The sequence below is a fragment of the Clupea harengus genome, chromosome 4 (genome assembly GCF_900700415.2).
Source record: "Clupea harengus chromosome 4, Ch_v2.0.2, whole genome shotgun sequence".
Lineage (NCBI taxonomy): Eukaryota > Metazoa > Chordata > Actinopteri > Clupeiformes > Clupeidae > Clupea > Clupea harengus.
This window is the reverse complement of record NC_045155.1, coordinates 22,020,911-22,042,901: the sequence shown is the minus strand read 5'-3', so window position 1 is coordinate 22,042,901 and position 21,991 is coordinate 22,020,911. Positions and strand designations below refer to the sequence as shown.

Here is a 21,991-nt window from a genome sequence, read left to right as displayed (position 1 = left end):
GAAAGACGAAAGCCAAACCTATCAGCCTCTTAAATAATGTCTGTACCTTTTTTATAGGTTTTTAAACGACACAACCCATCCACACCTGAGGAGCAGGAGATGATGGAGAACCTTTTTGATGGACTCTGTTCCTGTCTTATGCTGGGAGCAAATCGGGAGCGTTTCTTGAAGGGTGAAGGGCTTCAACTCATGAATCTCATGCTCAGGTAATTAACAGCAATAATATGTACAGTAGTTGGCTATAAACATTTGAAAATTCTTCTCAAACTGATCCTGAAAGTTTTGTAATACTGAAAAAAAAAAAATGACCACGATTCAGTATTGCTTCAATCAGTCTTTAATAACCTGTGCGAAAGTGACCAAGGCCATTTGAATACTGTGTGTGTGTGTGTGTGTGTGGACTATGAACATTACTATAAGTTGATTTGTTTTTTTAGGGAAAAGAAAATGTCTCGGGCTGGGGCCTTGAAGGTGTTGGACCATAGCATGATCGGCCCTGAGGGACTTGACAACTGCCATAAGTTTGTTGACATCCTGGGTCTGCGAACCATCTTTCCCCTTTTTATGAAAGCACCCAAAAAAATGAAGAAAGCTGGGATATCAGAAAAGGAGCATGAAGGTTTGTTATACTAACTAAATGTTTCTTAAAAGTATGATGTAGTTCATTGTTAAAACGTTTGTGTTTCCCCATCTTTACCTGGAAAATATCTGACATTAATGCTTGGGAGTTCACAGCCTAAATAGGGATGGGCATTTCAAGCAAAAATACTATTCCATATTCACTGGGTACTATTTAGCCATTCTTAAAAGATCTAAAGGAAGCATGTCTTTAGCCATCATCTTTGGAATAAGGGTGGTTGTTTGATCTGCACTGCTAAAATCAAATTGGTCTCCTAACATCAAAAACTGGTCTGGTGTGAAAGCTAGCCATTGATTGTTGATGTGTGGATGGACCTTCTGCTGGGTGCTTCCTTCTCGGATGACGGTACCTGGTTGTGGTAGCATTATGAGTTCGAACTGCACCTCATTTTGGTCACTTTTGAAGGAGTTAGCCACATAACTGACAGCTGTAGTAGACTTTGACTTTGCATGTTTCAGCAGTTTTTACAGCAGATGACTACAGTCTTGTTTTATATATATATATATATATATAGATTTGAATGACTGTTTGAAAATGAGTAAATGACCCATGCCTAGTTGTAACAACAGCTGACAGTAGCATGTGTTTGTGTTTCCCATCAGAACATGTGTGCTCCATCATTGCTTCCATGCTAAGGAATTTGAAAGCTCAACAGAGAGCAAGACTCCTGAGCAAATTCACTGAGACTGACTGTGAAAAGGTATGTATGGCATTAATAGTCGTCGAAACTATACGTAAATAATATTGCACATTATTGGGAATTTGTTACATTTTCAGCTTGGAGTTTATTGAAGTTACTGTCATATAATACTTCATGTAACTTATGTAACAGTGCATGTCTTCAAACACATCCTGTTAACTGGTTGTGTGGTGGGGGGCAGGAAGATAACTGGTAGACATTAATACACATGAGAAGTTTCTAAGAGTCACCAGTTTGCATAATAACTCCAGAACCCTCTCAAGTCTGAGGCCTGTCAGGCATCTCTGAGATAGTTTGACATCCTTTGACATTTTTACATTCTTTCCCCACAGAAAAACATTGATCCCAAAGTGCTACATATGCTATTGTTTTGCACAAACTCTGCAAAAATAATTATGATAAATGAAGCTGAACTTTGTAGACACAAGTGCTGACTACATATATACATTAAAGCATTCATCAGTTTAGTTTGTTTAGTAAACGTCTGTAAATTTGGGGTGACATTGTTTGTTTTGAAAGTCATCACACATATGGATGAGATAGGTCTGGAATGTCAATACGGCCCTCTACTAGATCAAATTATCGATAGAAGATGCAATCACATTGCGTTTCTGGAATTCTACAAAAAAAAAACAATAAACAATAAGTGTCAGTCCATAGAATGGAATATATTATAGTAATAATATAGATAGAGAAAATAGGTTAACTCGGATTTATAAAATGAATTGCTTTGGTCTAATATTACTCATACCGTATCTTCACGGTTATATACTGCACCGTATATATAAACCGCATTACAGTATTTTATATAATTTTATAAAACAAAGCCGCATATTGACCCAACCAGTGTATTAACCGCAGTTTATTCAACGTTACATCATCCTGTTGTATGAAACTAAATGCCATGTAGTTGTGGTACAAGCAGTACTACCCATTTAAAAGTTGTATGGGACGGGCATTTCAAGCAAAAATGCTACACCCTCTTCTCACACAGTATATATTTGAAAAGATGGAGAGATGAAACACAGATTAGAGAAGGAAGATACAATGATTACAAATAAAAGCAAAGGAGAGAATTTAGATTAAAAAAATTAGACACACTGGAAGACAAATTAGATGGAATGCAGATCTAATGAAGTGCTTTTACAAGTCTTTTTCTAATGGTTATGTTATGAAATTCGAATGTTTTTTCTCACAAGTCACGACCGTGTGTTTGTCTTCTGCCCTTTCCAGGTTGACAGACTAATGGAGATGCACTTTAAGTACATGGAAGCTGTGCAGCTAGCAGACAAGAGGATTGAGGGCGAGAAACACGTAAGAACACAAAACACCGACCATTAACCCAAATCTAAGGGTTATTTCTCTACCTCCACCTGCCATGTAAGGGATCATGCAACATTCTGAGGAGCCGTATAATAAGTAAGGGATAATGTATGGTCCGGAACTCATTATCCAAAAATAAATCCCGACGGGGCGAACAGCACCCCGACGCGCAGCGGAGGGGTGTTGTTTCGTCCTGAAGGGATTTATTTTTGGATAATGACCGATGGACAATACATTATCCCGCTTATTATATGGTTACTTGCCAAAACGATAGAAGACATTCCTCCAACATGCCTCTTTTTAATGATTTAGTTGCCGTTTCGTGATTCCCGTTTAGAAATAAATAGTTCTTCAAGCAAATAGAACTTTTAAGTTTCAGGTGTTGCGTAGCAACCCATTACTTGCTTACTTCAAATTACAATGAGTCTGTTACGTTAAATGACCGGACTACTTGCAGAATGATATGAAAGATGTGAATTAGAAGCAAAAAAAACCGTTGCCAATGACAGCTGTGAATATCTTTTCGCAGCGGTGAATATCAAGAAATATTCACAGGCGAACGTTGGCATGGCAAATCAAATCAACGGAACGGAACTTTTGAACTTCTGAAGAGCCAAAATTCCATGTAATAAACAACTTACTAACCCCTTTAACATTTCTTGCTTCCGGATCTTTCTCAGGACATGGTGCGTCGAGGAGAAATCCTGGATGACGGGATGGAAGATGAGTTCTACCTGCGGCGTCTTGATGCAGGCCTTTTTGCACTCCAACTCATCTGTTACATCATGGTGGAGATCTGCAGTGCAGGCACCCCACAGGTACATCCGTACTGTTGCATTTCAAGACAGATTTGAACATGTGCCATGACCATTCAGGCACCCCACAAGTACATCCGTACTGTTGCATTTCAAGACAGATTTGAACACGTGCCATGACCATTCCGGCGTGACCGACCGATAATTGAATACAAATAATTGTGCCTTAACTAGCTCTCTGTTTTGGCAGAGAAATGTCTATTTCTCCAGTCAGAGAAGCCTATTAAACATGATGACACTACACTTCTCTATGTAGCTATTCGCCCTATTCACTAACTCTGGACTAAAGCATTAGTCTAAATACAGGGCAGTTATACAAATTCAATTGTTTCTCTGCCAGTATGATTAATGCTAACACTAATAAGAACATGCATAGTTGAGCAAAGGCTGTTTTAATAATTACATTCTGATGCAATGTTTTAAACCTTAGTCATTGGTAAAATGATCAGTACCCTCCTTGAGTTCAGGCTAAACATAGTCGTGGCATTTTTGAAGTGACCCGAGTATATTTCTGATCAGGTTTAGATTTGAATAGAAAATAAATGTGATTTTACATTTAACATTAGTCTGCTATATAAAGTTGGCTAGCTGGATAGAGGAGTGCCTTGTATTTAGCATACTATCAAGGCAATCTTTCACCAAGTATGCGCAATGTATGGACACTAATTAATCCTGAAAGAGTCCAGTTTGGCTAGGTAACGTAGCTTCTCATCAGGTATTACATCACCGATGTAGATTCCCTTTGAACTGCATGCCGTGGGACTTTACTCCTTCTTGTTTTCCCCAACATCAGACCACGCCCATTCGGAGACGTGTTGCCTACTGGATCTATGCAAATCATGTATTTCTTGCCTCTCCCACCAAACTGGGAAAACAATTGGGTCTCTGTGAACAAGTGTAGATCATTTATTTTATAGCATTAGTTAATAACAACTATGTACAATGTAGATATGAGAATTGCACACATTTGTGCCAAATTGGATAAAATACCTTCAGTCTGATTACTAGTTTGAAGCCATTTTGTACCATTTCTTTAAAAATCAGTAGTCCCATGTGACCAAAGAATTTAGTATGATGTCATAGAACACAGCCATATCTCAAAAACGACGTCACAATCAAATGTCTATAAATTAACTCGAAGTTGAAGATAAAAAGTATATACATTCGCAAAGAAAATGCAAACATTTTGAATAAAAGATGAAATTACATGTCATTTCAAATTTCCACATAAAATATTCTCTCTGAAGTATAACTGTCCAGATTTTCATTTGTTTAAACCAATCATAGGAAATTCTGTGGCCCTTTTCCTTTAAGAAAAGTCTTTGGACTTACATGGGTATATGTTGTTTTACAGATTCAACAGAGAGTCCATCAGATCCTGAATTTGAAAGGAGGTTCAACCAAAGTTGTCCGACATATCATGAGGGGTAAGCTGTGCTCCATAAAAAACTATTTTGTTCATTGAATCTGAATCTTGATTCACAGCTTCAAATGTTGTAACATTTGGTAGCATGTTGAGCAAATGACATTGATAAGTTACAGGCATGCCAGCGATGCATTGTGTTATGTATATTTTGAACCAAGGTGTATATAGCAGGACATGAACATCTAGGGATTCACTGCCTTATACAGAGGCTGCTAAAGCGGAGGTCTAAGTAACCGATACAGCATTAAGGTTTCTTAACCCTCTGGAGTTGGAGGGCAGATTGAGTCTTGCTCTGATGGTATACATCTCTCAGGCAAACATTATCAGGCATCCTAGTTTCCAAGGCTACCTAGTTAATTAGCTCTGTATCAAGATGTGTAGTTTACAAGGCTACCTAGTAAATTAGCTCTGTATCAAGATGTGTAGTTACCCAGGCTACCTAGTTAATTAGTATCAAGATTCCTAGTTATGTAAGAAAATCGAACCGTTGGGCTGTAGCGCTTACAAGAAAAATCATTGTTAAGATTTCCATCTTTTCTGTGCCTTGACAGGTATACAGTACATAGGTGGAGTACACATCTTATCTGTGCCTTGACAGGTATACAGTACATAGGTGGAGTACACATCTTATCTGTGCCTTGACAGGTATACAGTACATAGGTGGAGTACACATCTTATCTGTGCCTTGACAGGCATACAGTACATAGGTGGAGTACACATCGTATCTGTGCCTTGACAGGTATACAGTACATAGGTGGAGTACACATCGTATCTGTGCCTTGACAGGTATACAGTACATAGGTGGAGTACACATCTTATGAATCTGGAGTGCCTATATGAGCTCCCTAAATTGTTATGTCAACTGACCATTTGAAATGAGAAGTCTATTATATTGATGCTATGCAGATGCTCAACTCTGTTCATCTATACTGTCTGTAAGTCATTAAGTGAACTGAATGGTGATCACATGAAAACAGCTCAGCAGCTATGCCCCATTGCAGCTAAACACCTATGTTTGGCCAAAGAATATAAATGGAATGAAATTTAAACCCAAGTACCATTGTGAAACTACAGTTTGTAACAAATCATCAACCTCTAAACATAGGAAACTTAAAACTAAATATCCATAGAAGTGCATGAGCTAGGAGTCACCAACACCACTTGGGTTATTGAGCAGCCATCTTGAAAAAGTGAGTCATAATGGATACAATTTTCACACAATTGTTTGATTTCTGGCTGCCAACATCAAATACCGCATTTAGTCATCGTAATGTTATGATTACTCTACCATCATTGAGAGCAACACAAATAACTCGGTACTTTTCTCTCCACTCGGCTCCCTACCGAGTCCTGTCACCTGCCTGCCCAGCCATATCCCCCAGATGATTTTATAAACAACTTCATACAAAAAGTTGATCAAATCAGTGCTCAGCTTTTGGTGTCTATTGGCTCAGCCTGTGACCCGCCCTCTTCATGTGTGAAGCCTGATTGCCTGTTCACAGCGTTCAGCCAGGTTGACGTGCCTGCCGTCACCACTACCTGCCATCTCAACCCCATGCCTCCCACCCTGGTTAAAGCCTGTCACCACTACCTGCCATCTCAACCCCATGCCTCCCACCCTGGTTAAAGCCTGTCACCACTACCTGCCATCTCAACCCCATGCCTCCCACCCTGGTTAAAGCCTGTCACCACTACCTACCATCTCAACCCCATGCCTTCCACCCTGGTTAAAGCCCGTCACCGCTACCTGCCATCTCAACCCCATGCCTCCCACCCTGGTTAAAGCCTGTCACCACTACCTGCCATCTCAACCCCATGCCTCCCACCCTGGTTAAAGCCTGTCTACCCTAGCGTTGTCCTCTGACAGTACAGGTGATAAACTCTTCCCTTGAACATGGTCATGTCCAGGGCTCTACAGTGCCACCACTTCACTCGCATATGCAAGTCAAAATGTCAGTGTGCAAACGGGAAGAAATATTTAGCTGCACGGGTGCAAGTGATTGAGTTCAAACCAATTATAGCCTAGAATATTTGCCGTAACGGAGCTCAAATCACCAAATGGACCAGAAAAGAATTGAAGAAAAGAAAAGTGCCATTGAAAAAGATGAGACTTGGGAGATTTTGAGTGGCTTGAATATGAAGAATCAAGCCGTATGCAAGACTTGTAAGGATCCCTCCCCCCCCCCCTGTCAAAGTGCCCTGATCAAACGTAATGCATCATGTGGGTCCGTCCGGCCACAGCATGCACACTGAACCTGCACACTGCACACTGAACCTGCACACTGAACACTCTGCTGTTAGCAGGCAAGTGGCCTTGGCAACTCAGGAAGCTTCTGAACACACTGAACACTGCTGTTAGCAGGCAAGTGGCCTTGGCAACTCAGGAAGCTACTGAACACTGCTGTTAGCAGGCAAGTGGCCTTCACAACTCAGGAAGCTACTGAACACTGCTGTTAGCAGGCAAGTGGCCTTGGCAACTCAGGAAGCTTCTGAACACACTGAACACTGCTGTTAGCAGGCAAGTGGCCTTGGCAACTCGGGAAGCTTCTGAACACTCTGCTGTTAGCAGGCAAGTGGCCTTGACAACTCAGGAAGCTACTGAACACTGCTGTTAGCAGGCAAGTGGCCTTGGCAACTCAGGAAGCTTCTGAACACACTGAACACTGCTGTTAGCAGGCAAGTGGCCTTGGCAACTCGGGAAGCTTCTGAACACTCTGCTGTTAGCAGGCAAGTGGCCCTGACAACTCAGGAAGCTTCTGAACACTGAACACTGCTGTTAGCAGGCAAGTGGCCTTGGCAACTCAGGAAGCTGTTTGGCGATCGATTGGCTGAAAGAAGGTGGTCATGGCAACCCAGCTCCAAAGCCTGGCCAAGCCAATCGAATGTATGCACAATATGAAATTGAATGTAAAATATAATAAAACATCAAATATGAACATAAAAACACGATGTTCTTAAAATAAAGTAATATACCCTGTGTCCCTGCTGCCCTGAACACTGGTTCAATCACACTGGTCTTAAAAAGAAACCTGGCCTGAATCCTGATGCTGTGACCAGTTCCAGGTGCTCATCTTTCCTCCAACATGCTTCTCGGCCCATTCCAAGCTGACCAGGGCTGTTTCAGTGCTGTGTTGCTTCCTGGATCCACAGTGTCTAATGACCTCTTGCTGGCTGCAGACTCAGGCTTCTTGAGCATTTGAATTCTGTTGGACTTTAACAGTCAACCACACCATCCTACTGCAACAAGGCTCTCCAGCCCTGCCCTTTCTTCTCTCACCAACTGACAACAGTATATATGCCTAATGCAACAGTATATGCCTTAAGATTAATTTCATGTTCGAACACTATTTACAACTGAATAGAAATAGAAAAGCCTTTGTCATTGTATTTGCATACAATGAAATGTGGATATGCCCATTATATATAAATAGGCATGTGATTTCCAGATACAGTCAGGGCAACTATGATCAGCCGTTCAATTTCAAATGAATTTATGCATGTCCTTGCAGGGTACATTTTATCAGATTTTTTTGTCTTTTTTATTTAGCAATCTAAAGCAACTTAACACAGCCCTGAAAATATAGTTTGAAGTTTAGGTACATTTTGTGTATTTCAGTGCATTGCAGACATAAGACAAATTCAATTGTATTTGTATAGCGCCAAAACAATACAATTCAGTTATGCAGTGTGTTGCACGTCAGATGACAATCCATTATTTTATATGTAGATATGTTCTGTGAACACATACCTGTCTTGCACATCATGGGCAAAGATCTTCATTGCATGAGAATACATTGGATGGTGTAATATACATGACTTTTGATCCTTCTGAACGAGAACCTTTTTCTTTTTACTTCCAGAATATGCAGAAAACATTGGAAATGGGAAGAATGAGGAATTCAAAGAAAGTGAACAGAGGAGAATTATGGAACTCGTAGAAAACTTCTGATATGAGAAAAATATTTGTTGCGGGGAAATTGTACTGACTCTCAGACCGTGAGGTCTTAAACTTTGTACAGATCTGGTCACTTTTCTTCTGTATTGTCTCTGTCATTGCATATGAATAAAACCAGTTTTGCATTTATCACAAATTCAATAGCGCTACATCTGATTTCACAGGTAATTTCACAAAACAGTTCCATGCCTTAACAGACACACACACACACACAGGATTAACAGATTTACACATATATACACACAGATAAACAGCATTGCCAAGTGACTTAATAGGCCCCTTGCTCTTCATAGCTTCATGTACAATGTAATACACTCATTCCTGTTGGCTCTATTCTGAACTCTGTTAGTAGTTTCATGATATTGTCCGTATATTCATGTTTCTGCAGACCCATTCCACAGAGCTGAACTGGCATGAAGTCAGTGTGGAGAGGCTGGTATATATATGGGCAAAAGCGCTCGCACAGTGTAAACCAAATGACATCTGGATCCTTGGTGATCATACATTGGAAGACACTGAAACAGAATTACATGGGTTAATAATTGTAAGTAATTGCATGATAGGGGGCAATTCCAGACATTTAAAAACAAAATCCCCTTTTCTGTCAGTTTCTCTTATTGACATAATACATTGGATCATAAGAGGAACCATATAGTACTTACTTTACAAAACAGAAATCTGCTGTTCTCACACAACTTACCTACAGCAGGCCTCTTGCAGTCTGGGTGGCTGTTGGACACTGAGGTATGGGAGGCAGGCTTCGGCCACCATGTCTAGGTCTGATTCCTCTAATAAAAGCAAATTCATGCATAAGAATATTACACACAATACAGAGAAGACTACTCCAGAATAATATTACACACAATACAGAGAAAACTACTCCAGAATAATATTACACACAATACAGAGAAGACTACTCCAGAATAATGGTCATTGATCAACCAAAGAGGACGACGCTTGTATTGTACTGCACAGCATTTTGAAAGATCAGTAGCAGTTACACTTAACACTTAGGTGGAATCCCCTGTGAACCTGTTTGTCAACATAACTGTTTTCAAGAAAGACATTTATCAAACTGACTGATGTTAAAAATATGTACACTACCAACCAAATTCGCCTCCAATATCCCGATATTGAGGACAAATTTGTCCGGTAGTGAACATTTAACGTTAGCTTCACTAAGATCGTTAGCAAACTATAGCTATGTTACACTTAAGATGTAACTATCTGACCTATCATTCTAGGGGACTCTCACAACAACCCTATTTTGTGCATTTTCTCCATGTTTGCTTTAAGCTTTTTAAAGGTCTTTTCTCTACCTGTGTAGGTGCTCCACCACTGGTTTCTATTAAATGAACACCCTTTGCTTACCGATTTGATGACATGACCCCTGCGGTAATGTATGGGGAATTCAACCAAGTTGTGATACAAACATAGTTATCAACTGGCAAAGATAAGTCGTGAACAGGAATATGACGACAGACATACCCAGATCTAGGGAGACACACAAAGGGCCAAGTCCCTGCAGGTAAGCCAACTGGAGCTTGTAGTTGAGGCTTTGAGTGTAATTAAGCCCAGCCTTGACACTGGTCTGTGCTTGCTTAGTTAGGTAGGCGGTTATTTTTGGCATCACTGTCTTTGATACTCTCTTCTTCAAGAAATCAGTACACACCTCTCCCATAGAGCAAAGAACCTGAGGAATCAAGACACAATTATAGAACTAATCAAAGCACTGTCAGCACCAACATGTGACACACACAATTCACATCGCATGTAAAAGAAACATCAGTGATTGACAGAAAATGGCATCAGAGTGAATCACATTTAGGATTAGGTCTTCAATTGGGTAACTTTTTGTGGAAACAGATAGGGGTACCTTAAATGCCTGGGGTACAATAAAAGGATCTTCATCATTGAGACGCTGCTGTAGTACTGGCCAGCAACGATGGACCATGGGATACAAGTGCTGCTTATATTCACACATCACATTCACACACAGCTTCAGCATGTCCAGGACCTGGCATGGAAGGAAGACATGATTGCAATGACTCTTCTGATCAACCTTTTAAGTTTCCTAGGTGATTTTAAAGAGATTGTAACTGCTGGATGGTATGTTGTCGCATTTATTCCAAGCCACTAGGTGAATGCAACTCAAGGTTTTCATTTCAAAACATAAGAGAAGTAGAGTTCATGACATAATGTTTACTGCAGTGTTTAAAATAGTCATTAACCAGGTTTTCATGTCAATCATCTTTAATAATGTAGTACTCAAGCACTGTCTGTAAGCATGTTTGAACATGGTTCTTAAAGAGTTTATATTTGAGAGGTTTTAGTAATGTTTACTAGATACAAGAAACATGTCACATGTTTCTCAACAAGCTACATACACTTACCTATAGCTACGATACTTGTGTTTGCCTATGTTTAACTGGAATGGTGTCTATAGCTATTTAGTCACGTAGTAAATGCACTTGTTTATTTAAATCTATTCAGATTTATGTAATGACAATACATTCTCTGATTTCTGTGTTGGAGCACTTTATCTCCCTGCCTATAAGATTGGTGAGGGTGTAATCTACACAAGCCTTCATGAAGAATGCCCCGGTCTGAGACCAGACTCTTTCCAGATTCCTTGGCCGTGCAGAGGACCAAGATGTTCACCACAAGTGGATTAAGAATATTAACAGAAAGGACTTTGTTCCCAATCACACCAATAATCTGTAACTATAAAATGCAACTTGTGAATGACTATGCTAGCTAGTCAGTTTCTTCTCTTTCTCCATTTTCTATTTCTGGCTACTGTCGTCATCAATGTTAAACTAATATGTACAATCCAACTCAATGTCAATCCAACTACCCATGCTGAGGTCACGGTCACTGTCAGCAGGAGACACTGAGGTCACTATCCATGCTGAGGTCACTGTCACTGTCAGCAGGAGACACGGAGGTCACTACCCATGCTGCGGTCACTGTCACTGTCAGCAGGAGACACTGAGGTCACTACACATGCTGCAGTCACTATCACTGTCGGCAGGAGACACTGAGGTCACTACCCATGCTGCGGTCACTGTCAGCAGGAGACACTGAGGTCACTACCCATGCTGCAGTCACTGTCACTGTGAGCAGGAGACACTCAAGTCACTACCCATGCTGCGGTCACTGTCACTGTCAGCAGGAGACACTGAGGTCACTACCCATGCTGCAGTCACTGTCAGCAGGAGACACTCAAGTCACTACCCATGCTGCGGTCACTGTCACTGTCAGCAGGAGACACTGAGGTCACTACCCATGCTGCGGTCACTGTCAACAAGGGGAATTCCCCACAACCTCCGACCCTAAACCTGATCAGAACTAATGATGTACAGTACCTTGAGCCGGAGTCTGAGGCTGGAGATGGACAGTAGATGGATGCAGCGCTCCATAACATCTTTGGCTATGGTGATATGAGAGGGCAGGTCCGTGTCCATCCTGAGCCCATCTGAGTCTCCATTCTCTTCTTGGTCTTCAGTCACTGATGAGATGTCTTCACGAGAGAGGTGGCAATAGAGGACACAGGTCAGTAAGATTAAGAGGCAGTAGAACCATATGTAGTCATTTTCACTTAAGTTTAGTTTCTATATTCTATATTTCTATACGAGTCTATATAAAGTTTCCCACTGTCAGAACACATGGCTCATGGTTTATTTCATCTAATCTTTTTTGGTGTGTGTTTACTCAGTTATTAAGCAGTCTGTTAGCTTTCCATTTATAAGAAATAATCTAGTATAAAGGTATGTAGGTATATTCATTTATGAGATTATGCAAAATACAAAGAACAAAATGCATACACTTTTACATTCTTGGATCATAAGTGGCAGACCAAAGATAGACTTGGATAGGTTTGGACTGCATTTGTGTTGTTTATTTAGCTAGGTTCACACAACCATTGACTACAGATGACGATTTAAAAAGTAATTCCGTCAAGTGATTAACCACTTTTAACTTTTAAATAATTACTGAACTTACTGAACCACTGTATAACACTTACAAGTAACTATATGTCATATATGAAAATAAATTAAAAGGTACTATGTATGAGGAATTGCCAAAAAGCATCTACCTACTAACTGTTAAATTACTACTACTAAAAACCAAATATCTACCTATTAACTGTTAAATGACTAAAAACCAAATATCTGCCTACTAATTACTAACTGTTTACCATACTCTATAGCAACTGTATGAATACCCTGCCAGTACACCTTCTTGTATTTCAAAATGATAGGCATGTACTAGAAATTCCTGTTCATTTCTACATACTTACCCATTACCCTATTCTTGTCATTGTACATGAAAAAAGTAACTATGAGCTTCAATCTAAAAATACCACATGATTAACACATATATAATATTTACCCATTAACTACTACATATTTTGCATACCCCCGCCATGACACTATAATTACTGTGCTACCAAAACATCACTAAAAGATTGAGGCCAAAGACTATTAAAACAATAATTGAGATGGCGGTGTATTGGCGATGTATTGTGATATTTTCACTTACATTGGAGTTTCTAAAACACAGGCCAGTTCTAAACTAATTCATTCACATAAAAATTCAGATTTTCCAGTGCATTACTACCCTTTTACTGATTGAGAAATTAAACTTTGCAGCTAACATTGTGGTTCCTGGTTGCTATGGTTATGTAGTTGCTTTGCTAGCTAGCTGATAGCTAGTACTCAAGAAATGATAGCTAGTAATCTAGCTGTTGTTATAGTTTCCTCAATTTAACTTCTACAATTATAATAGGAAAACGTAAAAACTCTCTGGATGCATGTTCAGCATCATATTAACACAAGTTCATATTATTATATTACACATGCTAGCAACCACAAACTGAATCTAAAAGATGGTTCCCTAAGCTAGAGATAGCTAGGATAGTTCATAGCCAGGTTAACTGGCATGAGACCTCGTACACCTCTAGCAGAGGTTTGCACTCCATAGCATCCCGTTAAATACAGTTTGGTAGGAATACACGACACCCCTTACTTTATCATTATGGAAGACTGAATGTGATTAAGTGTGAATGAAAATGTGTCTATCTATCCGAAGCAGTTTTTCATATGTGAAAGAGGGAGAGAGAGACCCATTCACGCTTTTTCTGGCAGAGTTACTGTGCACATTACTAACTACCAGGCAAAAAAAACATTAATTGACGTGTACAGGACGCACCAGTATATAGAGCGTATATAACAGCGTATATCGTATCTGTACTTTCTGTAATTATAGGTTGCATTAACATTGCATTGGCTTTCTAAAGTCTTGTTTAGATTTAGAGTTCTGAACATGTTTCTACAGACCAACTTAGTTCTATGAAGTGCCAGCGCCCCCATCCGGTTACCAAAAGGTTTCAAGAGGACCTCCTGAAATGATCACTGTTAGTCATAAGTTGACTGTGGTACAGACCGGTCAGTCACCACTGACTAACCAGGCACTGGCTGAGCTTCAGCATCCTTGAAATATTGCAATGTTTCAGATGCAGCACCCACAATTGACAGAATATCAAATTAGCATGAATCCAAAAAATGTGGTGGTGATTTAATGTATCAAGCTTCATAAAGTTTAGAACTTTAGATCAAAAGATAATGGTTCTTAAGTATTACATTTGATTGGCTTGGATTTTATCTTTTAAGCTGTTCGACAAATCAGGATTCCTTCAACAACTTTTAATGGTGGTCTGGAGATGATTCACACCACATTTCGTGATGATAAAAAAGTAAATTCATGAGAAACTCCAAAATGAAGGCAGACATTAGTTGGAAGAAGTCCCTTATATTCAAGAGTTCCCAAGGAATCAGTAGGCACATTTCTGTTCTAACCCACACTGTGGCAGAGATAAGCCAAGATGTAAATGTACTTATTAAGGCTAGAGCCCTGTGCAAATAACAGCATGGGCATGTGTTCGATATCCAGGCAGCACATACTCATGGAAAAATATCTATCTGTACTATGCTGTCAAGCATCTGATAAATGAATACATATAATAATACATATAATCTACTGTGTGAGGCCCCCTAATCAAAACCACAAGGGATTTATGATCTTATCCTGTGTAAAAATAGGAAGTATTTTGTCAACAGTATTAGACAGGAATGTCTAAAACATGTCTACATTAGTGGTAAAATATGCAGCTTGCAAATGCATGATTGTTGGTGGATCTGCAGATGCATACACATGAGCTAACCTTGGTCATCTTGATCCTTCTGACTGATTGTGATCCCTTCAGCCAACTCCACCTGTCTACGGTATTCCAGCAGAAACCCTCTGGCATCCAAGAGCTCTTTGGTTTTCATCTCCAGAAGATTTGGTTGCTTCTTGCTGCTGAGGTCCAGTCTTGCTGAGGTACAGGACAGAAAGCATATAAGTGACAAAGCCTTTCAGTTGTACAGCTTGAATCATTAATAATGACTCCACAGTGAATAGGACTAACTCACCTATTGCCTTCATGACCGAGTGGAGTACCTCACACACCTCTAAAGCCCTCTGGTCATGGTTAAGGTCCAGAGAAGTCAACACATCTTGCACAACATCCGCTACTAAAGGTAACAGACTAGCATCTGAATGGGTCACCATGGCAGCAAATACCCTAGGGGCATGTGGTTGGACACCGGGCCTCCCAAGGTTAAGTGAAATGTCATTAAGCAGATAATCTGCATTACTGTTGATCAGTTCATTAGGCGAGGCATACCCACAAGCTTGGCAAATATCTGACATTGTACCGACCGCTGATTGGCTGACAACTAATGACTTGTCCCCCACCTTCTCCAGAACAGAGTACAGAACCATCATCAACAATGGATGGAAGTTAGGGCCAAGTACTCTCGAAAACATTCCAATCCCTTCCAGCTGAAGGCAGATCTGCCATATATTACTGTTCAGTTGCCTCACATCTCCAACTGTTGCCATACAAAACTCATTAGGACTTTTTGATATGGTTAATGAGGGGCCTTGGCCATGGTTTTCATCTTGGTTGGAATGCAAAGACTGCTCATAGTTGGTGGGCAAGTCCCAGTTGTCTGCACTTAAGTACTCTTCAATGACTGGAGATATAACTGATATCAGGCTTACTGCAGGCTTTGGTTTCTGATCACCCTCCAGGTCAATACCAACAGCACCAGCAAGGACCTCATTGAGCACTAGAATTGACTGCTTCCTGTATGCTGAGGACTCTCTATAAAGATCCATGAAGTGGTCCACCAGAAGGTGGAGGTTTCCATAGTAACCCAACATCTGACAGATTTCCCTGAGCACTAAATAGATCCTGTCATCGGTGAAGTAAAGAAAATGTTTCTTTAATATGTTTGTAATGGGAGTTGCTGACCCATCTTGAACCACTATTGGAAAGCTTCTTTCTTCAACAATCCGCACATCTGTCACATCCATTTCTAAGACCTGCATCATGGCTTTAGAAATGCGCTTCAGATGGACAGCTGAATTCAACATGACCGCTACCTGGGACCCCAGGACCTTCAGATATCCAAGATACACACTGAGGACAAAAAACTTCTGTTGATCATCTGCAGTTCTCATCAGCTGTGGCAAGGAAGAGGACAAACCATGAAGATTCTCTGAAAGAAGATCAGTAAAGGCCTGGCAGTTGTTGGCTTGGCTACTTACAGCAATCTCTTTCAAGACCCTATTGGATTTCTCCCTAACAGAGGCCTCTTCATCGTTAATAGCCCCAACTAAAGCCCCAAGAAAGGAACCTGTGCACTCCTCAAGGGACTTGGAACATTTGGCTAGTAGATATCCAGACAAGCTCACCAATTCCAACCTCACTCTCCAGTGCTGATGGGCAGAAGTGCAAGAGATGATCTTCTGTAAAACCATAGAAAGTCTTTGAGAGGTGTTTTTGATCCAATCAAAACTTCTCTGAACATTCAATTCCCCCAACTTTCCATGGTGTCTCAGTGCCACTGCTACTTCCGCAGATTCCTTGTTGATAAGTTGCCCATCATCCATCACAACACTTACAATTGTGTACAGCACCCTAAGAGCCCTCATCACTACAGTATGTCCCCGTGTCATATCATGGCAAATAACCTGACTCAATGTCCGTGTGACTCCCGGCAAAAATGAGGCCAATGCATTGCCAAGTGCATAGCTCTCCTCCTGGTTCGGAATCACATGATCTTGAGGACAGTCACACTGGAAAGCCAGAGCCTGTAGACATTTCAGTGCAGCTATCTGCACTCCACGAGCCTGCTCCCCTTCTATCAAAGCCAAAATCAGGGAAATGGCTGCACCAAGGGTAGGCAGCATGGCAGGCTCATACAGTTTAAAAACCACATCCCCATAGGCTGCATGCAGTAGGACATCAAGACACTTTAAAACTGATAACTTCAACTCTTCTGAAGCTGATCCTGGCTTTCCTGGATCATTTGGGGAAGAAATACATAAGCATAACTCTGAGAAGATGTTGTACAGTGACTCCCAGCTCCTCACAGAAGTCTTCTCCAGGACATAAGTCATTGTGTCCATCACAGCAAGGACAAGGCCCTCCTGTTTAGGTCCAGGAATTTTAAGGACAAAGCGTAGTGGAAAAAGAACATAATCCTGAAGCTGCTGCAAGGCTCCATCATCGACGGTACGCAGATAGTTGTGTAAAGCCTCCACATTAGTAACGGATGGCTCACGGGTCAAAATCACACAGCGTGGGCGAAGAACAGCAAAGGCCTCCTTAGGACTGTCTATTTGTGCCATCCTCAGCAGAAATGTTGTACATATAGACGATTCAGATCTGCATGGGGGGAAAAAAAACAAGTAAAATAAAAACTGATGAAGCACATTGTCTAGAAACTCAAAAAAACACCCTCATGTTCCCAAAGGTTAGCAAGGTTAGCACAGCTCCATGCCCTGAAATGTTTCCAGTAAACATTACATTTAGGCCTACAGCTTCGCACATTTTTTTGCCACCATAGTGGTAGCATCTAGCCTGGATACCAGACCGAACTTAGCCCCGCCCACAACATTTGAAGTCGGGAAGTTCGGTCTGGTGTTGCTCCATTAGGGAGAAATGATCTGCGAACAGAAATGGTCTGACCAATCAAATTGTCAAGGCGGGCTTTATACGATGATGGACAGATGATCAACAGTAACGTAACCAACCACGTCATAAAAAGGCGCTTGGTTTGAATTCGTTTACAATGCTCTGGAGAGCTGAAATGTATAGATTCGAGTCCATTTAGACATTGACAGTGCATTCATTTTGAAAGAGGAACAGAGAAACGCGATCAAGGCATTTGTCAATCGAAAAGATGTTTTCGCCTTCCTTCCTACGTGATCCGGTAAAAGTTTAATTTATCAGCTGGCCCTGGTCACATACTATGTTGTTCTGATTGGTTGTAGGTAACCAATTGAGCGAAGAGGCATTTTTTCTCCTGGTTCGGTTGAAACACGCCCCATAATCACAGCCCAATGGAGTGGTATCAGACTAGAGTATGACATCGTCAGGCTAGGTAGCATCACTATTTCCTAAAGAAAATATTAATAATTAAAACAAATAATGTGATTGCAAACATTGTTACCAAGTTGTTAAATGTCCATATGCTTTTGTCAGTCCCAAATGTCAGATACTTGAGCAGCGAAGCTTACAGCACTCTCAGTACACAGTCCCATTCTGGTTTTTATTACAGTACATTTTGACATAGGCAATGGCATGTAGTGAAGTGTGTTTCTCCACTAAAATTGAAATTGTATTTATTTTCTAACCGTTTTGCTGCCTACTAATGGGGATGCTGGCAAGGTTGGCACCATTCCATTTGGCTTTTTCCGAATTGAACTATGAGCTTCCCAACATTGTCTCCCAACACCAGATGGTCGATCAAATTATTCTGAATGAGGGCAAAAATGACATTCGCAGAGAAGAGCCAGAAATACTAAAAAAGAACTTTACTGAAATGTTTAATACTCTTGAGAAGCTGACGTCTCAAAGGTTCATTAGTGGGCCTCTTACAGCCCGAGGAATTAATACGTTTTCTCAACTCATCAACCTCAACACATGGCTGAGAAGAACCTGTAGCTTAAGAGTTCTGAATTATATGTATTCATTTCTTTCTATTCTGGGGGTGCAGATATGTATTCATTTCTATCTATTCTGGAGGTGCAGATATGTATTCATTTCTATCTATTCTGGGGGTGCAGAGAAGGCCTGATGGTGCCCGCTTGAGCACTATGAACTCTAAAGAACAACCTTTTCTTTGCTTCTCGCCTCCTATCTGCCCGTTGCGCTGATTCAAAACTACAGGTGCAGTTACAGTCCCCTCCACCTGCCTCTGACCATGATGACTAATCATCAAACACCTCACCACAGCTAGAGACTAGGGATGTACATCTCGATGCACTGCCAACGATCCGATACATTAAAGATACATAAAAGCAGCTACTAATACGATACGATTCACCCCTATTGCGATGCAGTGCGATTCAAAACGATGCGATTCAACGAGATGCGATGCAAAAGAATATAATTCTATGCAATTTTATTTAATATGGATTCATTTATTTGTCAGACAACAAATCATTAACAAGGTCTCTGACAAAAGTGTGTGTAAGTTTTTTTTGTAACTATACCTGGCAGTCACAACACAGTTTGCTTCATCCTAAACATGTGGATCAACTGCCTCACACACTAAATTTAACTCATTTGTCCTATTTTAAGGTTTTTCTTTAGGAATATGAGTTGATCCACATGATCAGGATGAAGCAAACTGCGCTGTGCTGTAACTATGTCACCAACTGTGCTGAACACTCTTTCAGAGGGTGCTAGCTTGCTAGCGTAAGCTAACGGCTTCGCTAGCTGGTTAGCTTGTGTAGCTTGGAAGCCCTCGTTTTCTACAACACTGTAAGGCTGGATATCCTTACAAATAAAGAAGGCAATGGCTTCGGTTTTTGCCTTTGAACGAGCTGAGTTGGTAGCCAGCGGGGCATGAAAAAAAGTGGCAATACTTTGCTCAGTCTGCTTGCTAGGTGTACTGGTAGAGCTAGCCACTGTAGCCATAGCTGAATCCGAGGAGAAGGCAGACGTCTCACCATGTCGCCGCTTCAGGTGAGTACCTAAATGAGTCGTGCTGCTTGTGTACTTTATGGCTGCACAACATATTTTGCAGATTGCATGGGTATTATCGAATTTCCCATCTTTCTTCGTAAATCTAGTGTTGCCAAACCTTTGATTTATTACAAGTTGTAGGGACGTTGTTGGGATTGCCTTTAACTAACCGCCATGGTAACACTCTCCCGAACACGCGCGAAACTTGGTCGAGAGACTTCACGAGACTCGGCCACTGACAGCAGTGGAGATGAGAGCGCGCTTAAGAAACCGTTAGAGAGGAGGAATCTATCTAAATATGAAATTATTGCTCACAAATCATTGGTCACATTTCAAAATATTAAATGGTGTTCGCCTACACACAAATCTATATAAATACAACGGATTATACCGATGCAAAAACGTTAGAAACGATGCATCGCGATTCATCCCACATTGTATCCGGTGCACACTTTTTTGATCCGGGCCATCGCATCGTGAGCTTTTATGCCGGTGCATCGATGCGAACCGGTGAATCTTCCCATCCCTACTAGAGACACAGAATACTGGCAGCACAGAACAACCACTATCCCCACAAGAACATGTCTCAGGCAGAGTTTCTGAAAAAAAGACCTGCATTACCTATCAAAGACACTACAGTCACCAGCAGTGTCACTGCAGACTTCCCTCTCATCCTGCATCCCAACTCTCTCTCACTCAATATCATCCCACCCACATATCAAAAATATGAAAATACCTATAGATTGATTGATTGGCCTACCGGGCCCCTGCCTCTACAGAGCCATCGTGTCGGGGCCTCAAAGCCAGAGCCCCTCCGCAGGGCCAAAAATCGAACTGACAGACCCAACGTTGTGTGTAACGTTAGTCTAAGTGTTACAACATATTCTTTGATGACCGCCAGTTGGATGCCATCACCTTTGTTCCAGTGCATTAGCCCTCTATTTCAAATGCATGTTTTTCTATCGTATGTCAGAAATGTTATGCCTTTCTGGCATTATGTGGTTCTAAAATGCTCTAACATCCTTTCTAAGTGTTGCTACCATTGCAATTTTGGTTCAGTGCCAAGGCATAATACAAATAAATAAATACAATAAAATAAAGTTGGATTTTGGTGTAATGACACCATTAACTCTGGCCACGCTAACCTCTAAATAGTAATCTACTAGTAACTAGTTCATCATGTCCATCTTACATTATGCTTCATAACTAAAATAACAGTGGACTTAACTGTGTGATACGTGGACAATTTCATACGTGGACTATATCAATGTAAGTTTATCACTTTTGTTGTGTTTGGTTGGTCACTGGTGAAGAGTGCAAGTTACAGCTAAGTTTGTTGAACATAGGCAGCAGTTGGGTTATTGTATTGCTAGGCTAATGCATCTCTAAACGAGTGCTTGGCGAGATAGTTTGTCAATACTACTTTTACACAAGTGATAGCACCCCCACCCCCCTTGCCACTTCCCTCTGAATGTTTCAGTTTAATGCAGTTTAATAAGGTATTTTTAACAACGTTCACAATATTAAATACTGCTCTGCTCCAACAAGCTAGTGTTTCACTTTAATAACTAATGCGCCTGGTTAAACACTGGCTTGTCACGCGTTTTAGGATCTGTCAAACGTAAATTGTCGAATTCCACCACGACAGCTGACTAACTAGAGAGGTTCACAGGCGCCAAAACAATGAGCCATGCGGTGACGGTACGCACTTCATACCAGTTCTACGTAGTACTTAAGTGATTTAAATGGATGTCGAACTTACCAGAGATAATTATCTTGCAAACACATCGTTTGGTTGTATAGGACTAAGCAGCACATGATATATAGTCTGACAACTTTGGCTCCATTCGTCTTTCACTACAAAACGTGAGGATCCTGCGTGTTGCTAGCAGAACCACACTTCCTTATGTCTGTGGAAATAAAAGAAATCAATATGGTCGCCATCGTCAAAATAAAAGTCCTTGAAAGGCCATTGCACATGTTGGAGATTGATAAATTGAAGGAGAGATATTCAAAAGATCTATCACACTGACCCTTGTCCCT

The 21,991-nt window shown here is 40.8% G+C and overlaps 2 protein-coding genes across 2 annotated transcripts in view; one reads left to right on the top strand and one right to left on the bottom strand.

Annotated features, from left to right (window-relative positions):
* The window catches only part of ctnnbl1 (catenin, beta like 1), a 21,696-nt gene extending 12,832 nt beyond the window's left edge, over nucleotides 1–8,864 (top strand). The window contains exons 10-16 of the mRNA XM_012820823.3: nucleotides 58–206; nucleotides 438–619; nucleotides 1,243–1,340; nucleotides 2,574–2,654; nucleotides 3,344–3,481; nucleotides 4,833–4,905; nucleotides 8,765–8,864. Of these exons, the coding sequence (XP_012676277.1) occupies nucleotides 58–206; nucleotides 438–619; nucleotides 1,243–1,340; nucleotides 2,574–2,654; nucleotides 3,344–3,481; nucleotides 4,833–4,905; nucleotides 8,765–8,853 (810 nt within the window). The 3' untranslated portion in view covers nucleotides 8,854–8,864. The remainder of the gene's footprint in view (nucleotides 1–57; nucleotides 207–437; nucleotides 620–1,242; nucleotides 1,341–2,573; nucleotides 2,655–3,343; nucleotides 3,482–4,832; nucleotides 4,906–8,764) is intronic.
* On the bottom strand, nucleotides 8,854–21,991 carry tti1 (TELO2 interacting protein 1). The gene is made up of 8 exons (XM_012820822.3): nucleotides 21,711–21,991; nucleotides 15,336–17,641; nucleotides 15,086–15,238; nucleotides 12,228–12,382; nucleotides 10,736–10,876; nucleotides 10,348–10,552; nucleotides 9,560–9,647; nucleotides 8,854–9,374 (listed from the first exon to the last, which is right to left on the bottom strand). The coding sequence occupies exons 2-8, from the start codon at nucleotides 17,602–17,604 to the stop codon at nucleotides 9,155–9,157; spliced, it is 3,231 nt and encodes a 1,076-aa protein (XP_012676276.1). The 5' UTR covers nucleotides 17,605–17,641; nucleotides 21,711–21,991; the 3' UTR covers nucleotides 8,854–9,154.

Coding starts and splice junctions, on each gene's coding strand:
- tti1 (XM_012820822.3), bottom strand. CDS start 17,604: ATGGCACAAATAGACAGTCCTAAGGAGGCCTTTGCTGTTCTTCGCCCA. Junction 15,239..15,335: donor CTCGGTCATGAAGGCAATAG/GTGAGTTAGTCC, acceptor CCTGTACCTCAG/CAAGACTGGACCTCAGCAGC. Junction 10,877..12,227: donor GCCTCAGACTCCGGCTCAAG/GTACTGTACATC, acceptor CTTCCATGCCAG/GTCCTGGACATGCTGAAGCT.